We start from the raw sequence: 12,386 nt of genomic DNA on the forward strand, positions 1-12,386 counted from the left end.
ACATACACACACACACACACACACACACACATACACATTCACACACACGTGTATACAGACGCACATGTGCACACGCATATACACGTTCTTTCCTCCCTCACACATCCTCGCTTCCACACACATCTGAGCACATAACCATAATAATATAATAGTAGGCCTATGCTTGCACTCACGAAACAGGCTCACAGTCACATGCATGATTTTTTTAAAAACCAGAACAATCATGTAATATAGGCCTAAACAATGATAATATTAAGCTAGATACGTATTCAATTGTAACTCAATTGTATTCTGATGCATGCTCGAACTTACTCTATGGTCATATGAATACGCATAACAAGATGATTAATTAAGAAGTTTAATGGAGGATGGTAAGAATGACCTTCTGTATCTTTGTTTGGCCTACAGATGAGAAGCCTATAGTGCGGTCAAAAATTCGTGGCGCAACTTATCTTCAAATAATCTCTTAAATGGGTGGATTTCAGTCACTCCTACTTCGCACAGCAGTTTGTATCAATTCGTCTTAACGTAATCATATTTTTTCACAACAATTTAGGCTCGATTAAAAAGCTTTTCTGCATAAATTTATAGAAATAACTATAAATCTCTGCCAAGCGGAAAATAGGATTGTTCACAGCACTTTCTGCTTCTTGCACACATTGTGTATACGTATATGGCCTGCGTCACAACCATAGAGTTACCCCCTACTCGCCAATGACATTTTTTAGTGGCAAAATTAATTACAAGAAATGTATTTTATAGTGACACATTTTTTGCACTAAAGGTTCTCAAAACATGCGTTAAGTAAGCATAGAGTCGCGATTAGAAAACAATGACATGCTTACTTTTAAAAGCGATATTGCCTGAGATGTAAACTTTTTAAAAGCTGTAGAAACCATCGACTTGGATTTTTTATTGGTAGGTCTATCTATTAAGGAATTTTCTAGTTTTCAGTGTGCAGGAGTTTTAAAAAATATTCACCAGTTAAGACAAATTGATATAAGTCACTGTGCAAACGTTGGGGAATCTATGTTCAATAGTTAAAGGAGATATTATTTGACAATAAGTTACGCCACGAATTTTTGACCGCACTAAAGATATAGGTCTTTTACTTTTGACTGATATTTTATTTCAGGAAACACGGGGTGTTTATTGTCCAAAAAAATGGAATTATTTTTTTTTAGTGCAAGCTATGATGTAAAGTTCGTAGTAGTTTGTTTGCTTGAGTAAAGAAAAGCACATGAACACAAAAATGGTCATTTAGTGCTGGGATCTCAAATAGGTAAGACAGACAGGCAGAAACAACAGAGGGAAAGTAAAGAGGAAGTTGAACCTAACAGTGGCGCCCTCCAACCATCTGAAAATAGAAATGAATAATTTGACCACCTGCTATCTACCAACAAAAACATCACGTCGCAGATCATTACCTTTATCATTTTACCTTTAAAAATGGTGAAATAGTATGAGTTTAATACTCATAATGCCTCTATCAACACTAGTACGTTATAATTAAGAGGCAAGACCCTCGAGTCTAACGCCCATATCTGATTGAACTGCGCCAAATGGGAAACGTATGTAAAGTGCCTTTCCCAAGGACACACCGTTGGACGGAGCTGAGGCTCGAACCCCCGAACCCTCAACCTCAACCTTTATTATTTATAATTTCATACCGTTGAGCAAACCACCAGACGTGCCAGTGGTTAGTGCAGTTTAAGTCAACACCTTTCTACTTACTTATTCTCTACTTCCTACAGTGCAGTCTGCTTGAACTGAAATCTTTGGGATTGCCAGATTTTCTTCAGTTTTGCCAGGTTTTCCGTTTTGTTAATAAATAGGTAGCTGAACTAGAAGAAATTATAGTCATCGATTTTACTTTCTTTTTGTTTACTGATATTTTCCTATCTACCGTGTTTGGATTAGAGAGGTGGACTCCGCCAAAGTTATGAGAAATTTCTCGAATCAAAAGAACAAATCTATCGTTTTTTACTGATTATAAAACAACGTCAATGAAAATACTATAACAACAATAACAACAATGACAACAAAGTAATGAGATAACAAAGAGATTGCTTAACTGTATTGGTAACATATTTTTTTATTAACCATTAGAATAATCAGACTTATAAGACACACACACACACACACACAAACACACAAACACACACACACACACACACGCACACACACACACACACTCACACACACACACACACACACACACACACACACAACAATGTTTCATCACCCATAGAAAAAAAAGAAAAGAGTAAAAGAACACTGAATAGCAAATCAACAAAAACGCACTCATAACAATTATATCTCAAAGTATTGTAAAGAAAATAATAATCCCATAAATATAGTACAACTTCATACAGTACATCGCTCAGCCAGAGTTCTTCGAAGTCAAACAGCAACACTCAATGATCTTCAGAAGAACAAGTTACATCAAAAAAGAAAACATTGACTTATAAAGCCCTAAAAAATCAACAAACTGGCATCGTGTGACACATCAAATTGTAATTTGAATGCAATTCACAATTACAAAAGGCATTGTTTATTTGTTGCTTTAAAAAAATTATTATTTTTTCCCAGCAGTACAATCTGGAGACACAAAAACCACACAGCCATCGATGTTCCTATTATTCGAAGCTCTCGCTCTTGTTACTGCTTAGAATTCTCACCAAGCCACAGCCAAAGTGTTGGAAAAAAAGGGCTGGGGTAGAGCTGGGAAAAAGCAACAGTAGTAGTAGTAGTAGAATCTAGGCCTGTTCTCTATGTAGAGCAAAATCAAGAGCATTCTGAACAAACCATACTACAGTCCACTACGGATGAGTTGATGTCGCAAGAGGGGGGGTGGGGTGGGGGGGGGATAGATCGACTCATCTGAAGTCCAACTTAACCATTGGGAACTGTAAAGAAGAAGAGGTGCTGGGACCCGAGAAAAAGATCATCTGTACCGAAGATCAACTCAAGCAAGTTAAACACAAGCAGAGTCGACTCTACAAAGTTTAACACACAAAGGTTTCTAAACATAGTGGACAACATTTCAGACCATTTCAACCAATGAACATAAAATTGGCATTAGAGGTAAATTCTGGCTATTTTGTAATTCGTCCAAAATGTTTCATTTTAAACCTTGGTAGTTTTTGGAAATACATGTGATGGGACTGGAGGCTATTTTACTTTCAACGATCAATATCGGTTACTACAAAGAAAATTACCTCAACAAAATGTGACTCAGAACTCCTCTCTGGTGTAGGAAATAACTCTTCATCTTTATGTTTTTTGTCAGGGACCCCTGTCAACCTAAATCAAACAGCACAATTTTAGGCCTACTTTCATAAATACACTTGTAACAATATCAAAACTCAAGACATACTTCTGTATATTATTTCTTTATTCCTATTATTACTTCTTCAGACATCTTTGCAATACCAGCTCTTGGAGTTTAAAAAGAACAAATCCCAAAATTATTTTACAGAGATATAGAACGTATTATGTATGATGAGGGACCATAAAGCAGGCTAAAATGTGCTTTAAAAAATTATGGCGGAGGGGATGGGCAGGGGAAAGTAAATTATAGTAAAAGTAAAAGAGATAAACAATCATAAAAATGACCCTATACTTCAAGTTCTTTTCAGCATAGTGCAACTATAGACTCTAGCTGATAAGGAATGAGTGCTGTTAATTTTGACTGGAGGTGAGTAAACAACATTTCAATTTCTCCAACTCACCCCACATGTCCCTCTCCCACCTAAATTCTTACAAATACAACAATTCTTAGTTTTAGATTTCGTTTGAGTTTTACTCTAAAAGCACCACACATGGGTCATATAAATGCTGAAGATTAGAGGGGTCACTGGATAGTAACATACAAAGAAAAAAAGTAGGAGAGATAAGGATGGTAGATGTACTGACAGGAAAGAAAGGAGCAAAAACTCATAAGAGAACCCACAAACCATCCATTATATATGCATGTACTACATCAATTTAGAATGAACAGAAAGAGCAAACCATCCATATATGCATGTACTACATCAATTTAGAATGAACAGAAAGAGCAAACCATCCATATATGCATGTACTACATCAATTTAGAATGAACAGAAAGAGCAAACCATCCATATATGCATGTACTACATCAATTTAGAATGAACAGAAAGGGCAAACCACACAGAAAAACCAATGGTCAATATTGATGGGTTCAAGTAAACATTACTGCTCATCAAACATGTGAGCAGAATCTTTGTTTGAGTGAAGAAAAGCACATCGACACAATAATGATTATTCAGTGCTGGAAAAAAGTATGTCGACACAGTAACCGTTGTTTAGTGCTGGAAAAAAGTATGTCGACACAGTAACCGTTGTTTAGTGCTGGAAAAAAATACATAGACACAATAATGATTATTTAGAGCTGGAAAAAAAATATTAAAGAGAGACAGAAATAACAGAGGAAAAGTAAAGATTAATTAGGACTTTCCAGTGGTGCCCTCTAATCACTCATGTACAATTTGGAGAAGCGGACAAGACTGAGACAGGGTAAAATGTCCTCAAGACCTCTGCATTATTGCATTATTCTTTAACACTTTTAAAAGCAAAAGGGGAAAAAATCATATTTTCAATGAAACAAGTGAACATAATGAATGCACGCTAACAATTTGTGCCAGTACAACTCCATAAAAAATAAACACACAAAAATATGAACATCGGTTAATATTTTTAAAAATTAGAAGATGTAGATCTTAGATGATTTGTGTACCAATACCTATATATCTCAATAAAAACAAAGGAATACAAGAACAAAACAAAACAGGATTTTTTAATGAGACAGAATGGGATTATTAGGTGATTAGAAGGAACATTTTGATCTTTGATAATGAATGTCAATGCAATAGAGAAAGTGCTTATTGAATGTCCTATTCATGACAACTACTTGAGCTGAACTAATTTTATAGAGCATGGATTGTGGAGACTGAACATAATGTTTCATTTTTGGTCCATGAATTTGCAGGAATTTTTGTTTAGCATTAGAGAAGAAGTTTTATTTTAAGATAAAATGGCAGTGTTCACATCATATTTATTATATCTCTCTATCTAACTGAAGGCTGAAATCACCTCACAAGAACTTAATAAGCCTGCCTGAAGAATATTAATAAACTATTCCAATATCATGAGAATCACAGAGTGACAACTAGTCGATTCATACATTTCTTGGGTTTTAAAGAATGTTTTGCTAAGTTAAAATTTTATAGCACTTGCAACAAAATTAAGCCATAGAAGTGCTGAAGATTAGAGTTGTTACTAGAGAGAAGCAAACTAAAAAAGAGAAGAACAGATAAGGATGAAAGATGTTCCAATAGGAAAGAAAAAGCAAACCACACCGGAGCACCCATCAACCGCCCACACGCGCACACACACACACACACACACACCCACACACACATACACACAGACATTTTTGTCTCTACCAACATAATATTATGTTCTCATTTTCACTTCGGTGGACAGAGGAAAGCAGGGGAAAGTACCTTGCCTAGAGATACTATATATATACTATCCTACCTCTCAGAGCAAACCAACTTCTGATCTTGGGACAATTAATAATAATTATAACAAAGAGCATTTGTATAGCACTTATATCCATGCTCGACAGCAGGCCTTATGCGCTTTACACTACATTATTACCCCAGCAGACAATAGAACACTCAGAAACACTCTCAGCTTCCCACGAAGCATAAGTGCTAGCAGCTGATTAAGAGCTCAAACACTAACAAACTGACAAGAACTTTCACTGTCTACATCTGGGTACCCATTCCCACCTGGGCGACGTGAGGAACATTTGTGTAAAAAGCAGTTCCCAAGAACACAATGTCGGGCCCCTGATGAGATCCGAACCCACGACCTAACAGTAGCGAGTCCGAGAGTCTAACCACTATGCCACAAACGCCACAATTACTGTAAGGCAAGAGAAACCATACAAAACTCCCATCGACCACTCTCCCACTCACTGTTCGTACAAGAATTTAAGATGTACTCCATTTTTCTATTGTCAAAATTCCCTAATATTCCCACAAATGAGGGAAAAAAAAGAAAAAGAGAAAGAAAATAACAAACTGCAAAACACGTCAACAAAAGAATTTTTATCGCAGTTTGAAGAAGACTTCAGTTATGTAGTTACATTCTGCCTATGGCAAACATCAAAGACAATTACAGGCACTGTGAAGAAAGCCACATACAAACAAAATGAGTAACAGATTTGCTCACAACTAAAAATACTAGCGAACCATTTTCCCATTCACATTCCATTTTCACCATCACCTGTGTTAGCATGTTCCATTTCTTTAGCTATATACAAATAAAAAACTTTGCCCTACAAGCACACAAGTAAGTTACATTGGACAGCATTATCAAAGTTTACAAACATTTATTCCAGTACATCAAGTTCACAAAACACACACACTATTACTCATGGCACCAACACAAATACAAAAGTACATAATTTGAATATCAATATTCAACTTCACTTTCAACCAAATCTGTGAGATACGAGAGCTGTGAATTGTCATCGGGCCAAATGATACCCATATTACAGCCCATACTTTTGACATCAACACTTCTCTTGTGAGCAGCGTTGGTATCATTTACCTTTTCATAAAATAGATATGTTTTTTGTTATTCTGGCATCCTAAGGCAGAGAGGCGTGACTTCAAATTACAATATTTTGAGACAAACATGAATGAAAAACTCTTGATACTCATTACTGAGATCAGTCATTTATGTCACTTTATCACTTTGAAATCTACCAGGGGATGCAGATACCTCGTCGGTTCTTTGAAAAAAAGGAGGAGATGGGCAAGACTAGTGTAGCAAATTAATTTTTTAAAACTTAAAAACTGGGGTTTGTCAGATACGTTGCTCTGCCTTGGGAAGGCAGTATTACGCCTTAGCTGCTGCAGCACTTTATATTTGAGGTGAGCATCTCGCCAGGGAAAGCCGAAGCCTGTGATTAGTCTACAAGGGCTGCATCTAACAATGATACTTCAATGTCAATATCAGACATACAGAAGGCTGCCCTTGCAATGAAAGACTAAAATAGCTGGAGGTGGAACTTCATTAGCACATAGAAGCCAATCCGAATAATTTTCGTGCTTCTTACAAGCTAATCATCACTCTTTTCACATGTATCACAAAGGGGAATAATGGTAGCCTTAGACTGCCTCCTCTTTGATCTATTTTTTACAGTCATAAATCTCAACAATACCTGATATATTGTGAAAGCATTTTACTTCATGTTCAGCTGTATCAATCATTTTAACATTGTGTTTTAATTAAAATAAAGCATCTTTCAGTGCCAGAAAAAAAGACCTGCTCCTCGACTTCTTAAGAAAAAAATTCTAGCATTCACTTGCTTCTTCCTAAATAAACCAACAACTTCCTAATCCTAACTTCTTAGACTTATGACCCCTTGAAAGATTTCTGTTTCAACATCAATAACCTCTCCCCTTTTTCCATAACACTAGGGAGTAATAATTTAGGGAACAACATGATACTGCTGGCAAACCAGACAGAGATACTGCTAACACCTCCGTCTGAAAGAAAATGCATATAAACCAAAATGATTTAAATACGTTTTTTCAGTTTTAATAAATATCCCTCTCACTGGTAACGAGTAAGTTAAACCCCACACTCAACTATAGCCTGACACATAATCCTATCATTACCTTGTCCAATTATTATTAAAAAACCCATCTCAATCCATAATTCCAATATGGTTTGTGGAAATAAACCTTACCACCAGGACAAAATTGCAGACATTTGATAAACTGACTCAGAAGGTTATTTTGATTCAGATTTATATTTCTAAAACCCTCACATTCAACCTATCGCTTCCAAATCTGAGCAATTCCATAAGTAGCTGATCAAGAAATCTGTGACACAGTGCAGCTTACAAAACTGCAATAAGAAGTAGTCTGGGGAGAAGAAAGAAGAATGTTCACCTGACTGTGTGAAGTAGGTGGAGATGGTAACAACAAATAGTTTTCACAACCAGTGATTGGAAGATGGAAAGGACATTAATCACAAAAATTGTAACTTGTGAATAAGTATCTTAATCTTTTCTTAAAAGTTATTCAGAGGTGGGGAAAAAAAAGCAAAAAACATATTACGAGGCAAATACGAGGTTCGGTTGATTTTTCTTTTCTTTTTTTTTTGTGACCCTCTTCAGGCGCCAAATCTCATGTCAACAGAAACAACAGCAGCAAACTCTCAACGTTGCAAGTACAGATCTGTCATGACTGTAGTGCAGCCTTCTCTTTGTAAGCAGTGATATCACTATAATTTGATGACATTGCTTGCTGGTGCACAGACCTTTATTTCTTGCGAAGTAACAAACCCTACACAAATAATAATTATTATAGAATAATTCACTTATTGTGTCCATTAAACAATTCTCAAAGGCTTTTTCAATTCGAGAAAAAAAATCTCATTTTAACAATAAACTTATTGTTGTCTCTCAAGGCTACAAAGAATGCTGTTACCATACAGCATCTGGTACCAATACAGTAACTAATTGATTTGAACAATTTCCCTACTTTACATTGTGTGACTGCACTCACAGCCAACCCAAGGAAAAAACCCATTACATAACACAATTTATAAAATAAACCTTTGAACTTAGAAACTGCAAGGGCTGCAGGAAAGGTAGGCAGAAGAAACAGAACTATGACTATAGCATATGAAATATGAATCGAGCAGCGAGTTGTCCCTCATTTTGGCTGGACAAAATTTTATCTAAGAACTCGATACAATTTCACAACCATAGACTCATTTCTCAGATAGGTCTTGAATTTCATTATAGCCTCCCAGATCACAAATATCCTGTTTTTCGTTTATATGCTTTTGAATGACAATGGCATATAAGCAAGAGAGGCACTCATACAGACCTTTAATAACAACTCCATAAATGTACACAAAACTAGCTTATAACAATGATTTAGGTTCTTGGATACTGAATTTTTCCTGCAGCCCATTCTAGTTAGCTATTTCTTCAAAGGGAGAAAAGAAGGGAGGATAGGGCATTGAAATTTGGTTTTGGTTCCAGCTCTGAAATCTCATTTCTTTCATTCCTTGAGTTCTTTCAACCAATGGTATAACACTTTGTGGAAGTTGTCTGGCTTGTCCAAGTAGCAGGCGTGACCTGCATCGTCCAGGTGGGCAATCTTGTGATTAGGCAGGCCGATGAGGTCATTCAGAGTTATGGCCCCTCTTGTGTCCTTCGCGCCGTACAGGATGAGTGTTGGGAGCTGAGGGAGATGGAGATGGTTGGGGGGGAGGAGGGGGGGCCAGGGGGGGGGGGGGGGGGTGAAGAGGGGAAAAAAAGGATAAGAACAATATGTAATAATGATTTTATTTATATGTGTCACAACGCTGTGGAATCGGGCGTACGTCAATTTTTGGGCATGTGGCGTTATAAGCAGGCCTATCACCTGAAAGCTTATTCATTTGCCTTGCTTACAATGAAAAAAATACCCATCTACCTGGAACGGAAGTCAAGATATTTGTGTTTGAAGGAGGTGAGGTCGCTTGGTTTCAGGGGTGAAATTATCAAGAAAATGGCCCTCAAAGTTTGGTAACTCCAGTAGCTAAAGAGTCCTTGAAAACTGAAAAAGGACATATTTTGAGCCTTTAATCAATATTTTTTCGTAAAATTCATATGGAAAAGGTTTTTTATATGAATACAAAAGGGACAAAATTCGATAAAAATTTCCTAACTTTTGGTAAATGGCCTGTTTCTTCGATTTCTGTATTTTGACGAGCGCTTGATTTCACCACACCGCCTCACATACGGCATATATCCATCCATTACAGCATGTTGTATGTGTTTAACAACCTATAAACACTCAGAAACATTCTTCGCTTTGTTTTACACTTTTGATACCAAATTATAGTAACAATGTTACATTGTAAAAATAAATCAGATGCCTGAAACCAGTGGTTCTCACTGGCACTCTCAACAACTCACAACACTCACAAACGCATTCATTTGCAAAAGTATTAATTTTTACAAAACAAACCTGTCTGTCTTCTCTTGGGTGTCAGTGTTGCCTAAGAGTCATTATTTGATCATAAAATAAATAATGGAAGCCAACAGGTTAGGACTGAGTTATACCAAACTCTGCTTCCAAACCCACTTTTTTAAATCTCTCAAAGACTGAATTTGGATTTTCAACGCAGGTGTCAAAGTGCTCGATTCTTTGGATCAGAAACAAGGATAGTATAACAAATGAACAGCCATGGGAGCAAACAAGTAGAAAGAAAAAAAAAAAAAGGATATAAAAATTTTTAAGAAAATGGAAATGAATTGGCAACACCTTAAGAAAACTGAAAACAAACATTACCAACCAAGCCTAAAGATGGAATTTGCAAGGAAAGAGAAAGACAGGAAAGTCTAAAAGTAATTGCAGATCCAAAAAAAGAAGAGATACAGCTGGACCAAGATGGAGACTATTAGCCCTGGACAAGAGTGAATGGAGAGCTAGCTCCTGCCTGGGTCCTACTATACTGCGTCATGGGGTGAGAAATGCTGAAGAATAACTGGGTTCTTCTTAGGCAGAGACTGCTGTATCATCATTGATCTCACCTGGCTTTCTTTGAACTTGGAGGTGTACAGACTAGTACCCACAGGTGCTATGGGCACAAACCCAGCAGCCCTCTCGGTGCTTTTGGCCGGGTTGATAAACAAGTATGGCAAGGCGTAGTTCCCGCTGGCCGATGGCGCGATGATCACAACATTCTTCATGCCGATGGTGTTGATAAAGGTCGTGACAAAGTCGCCATAGAGGTCTTTGTCAATACTGTCCGGACTCTTGCCTTTGCCTGAATAAAAAGTGGAAGAAAAAAATGGTTTCGCTTTGAAATCTATTTGTCCCTGCTTTGCCATATTTTTGGATGGACTTTTGATGTAACAAGTAAGCCAAGATTTTTGTAACATCAAGTTCTATTTACCATATAAATGTGAGTAATGCACATAACAGATGGGAGCAAAAATTATCAGGCACACATTTCTGACATGTTTGAGATATTTTACTGAATACAAAATATTACAATTGAACAAAAATACACAAGATTAATCAACTAAGTCCTCTTGATGAGCAGAAATATGACAGAAAAATGGTATTAAAACTTTTAGACAATTCATGGTTTCCCTGCCCCCTTCAAGCCCAAGCAAACTCGATTTTTTTTTTATACAGTGCGAAAACCATACAAGTACCATGAAGAATTCTTTCAAATCTACCATTTTCAATCCTTAAAAAGGAGACTCGGATAAGGCTGCCGATAAAAACTGACTCACCTGGCAAGTCTATAGCCACTGCTCGATATCCCCAGTTTGCCAAGTGGTACACGGTTCCGATCTCGATCCAGTTGGCCGAAGAGAAAGAGGCACCGTGTAATAACAAGATATCAAGTGTAGGATCCCCTTTAGCAGGGATAACTTTCTCTTGATGAATCTTGATTTTCTAAAAAAAAATAATTTTAAAACAGACCCAAAAAAATTTTTTTTTAATTGACAAGGTGAGAAAATGTAAAAAGTTTCAAATCTCATTTTAACAAAACTGAATTAATTTAGAACTTAGTCAGAAATTAATTAGGAGCATTTACAACAACAAAAGTGAGGCACCGTAGTTAAATCAGGCACTTGTTATAAACACATTGCTGCGTGGATTTTACTGGAAAACAGCGACCAAAGGCGCAAAAAGTGTAAATTTACAGTTTCCAAGGACATCATGCTCTGGAGGTCACCAAACTTTGACGGCCATTTTCTTGCATATTTTACCTCTGAAACCAGACGACTCCACCATTTTCTATCCCAAATATCTCGTCTTCTATTGAAGATAGATTGGTACGTTTTTCATTGAAAGCATGACAAATGAACAAGCTTTAAGATGATACAAATATGTCCAAAAATTGACGAGCGCCTGATTCTACCACAATGTGATACAAATGGTAATGGAATCATCAGAACTTTACGAAGCCATCTTCAATAGTCTTCGTACCACATTTTATTATTCTAAAGAAGAAAAAAAAACAACACAACAAACAACTCTATTCCTTTGTATTTAGCATGGTCAAGATTGCATTTTCATACATGACAGAAGGTACCTTTCCTCATACTTTAGCCTCCAAATAAACATTTATTCTTGTAAGTACAGGAACTTATACAAGCCATACTGTGTCCCGTCTTGAGACCATCGAGAAAGAAAAAAAAAAAAAAAAGAAGCTATTGTGACTTTTGACCAATGATGCTAATTGCTCATCAACTGTATGTGCATGTGCGTGTGTGCGCGCTTCTGGACGGTGTGTGTGGTGTGTGGTGTGTGTGTGTGTGT

General features: G+C 36.7%; 1 protein-coding gene across 1 annotated transcript in view; it reads right to left on the reverse strand.

Moving 5' to 3' along the window:
* Positions 1-7,180: 7,180 nt before the first annotated feature.
* The window catches only part of LOC101863492 (protein ABHD14B), a 31,045-nt gene continuing 25,839 nt past the window's right edge, over positions 7,181-12,386 (reverse strand). Inside the window, exons 4-6 of the mRNA XM_005092759.3 lie at positions 11,351-11,516; positions 10,640-10,875; positions 7,181-9,302 (exon numbers count right to left, since the gene is read on the reverse strand). Of these exons, the coding sequence (XP_005092816.1) occupies positions 9,120-9,302; positions 10,640-10,875; positions 11,351-11,516 (585 nt within the window). The 3' untranslated portion in view covers positions 7,181-9,119. The remainder of the gene's footprint in view (positions 9,303-10,639; positions 10,876-11,350; positions 11,517-12,386) is intronic.

The sequence above is a fragment of the Aplysia californica genome, unplaced genomic scaffold, assembly GCF_000002075.1.
Source record: "Aplysia californica isolate F4 #8 unplaced genomic scaffold, AplCal3.0 scaffold00052, whole genome shotgun sequence".
Lineage (NCBI taxonomy): Eukaryota > Metazoa > Mollusca > Gastropoda > Aplysiida > Aplysiidae > Aplysia > Aplysia californica.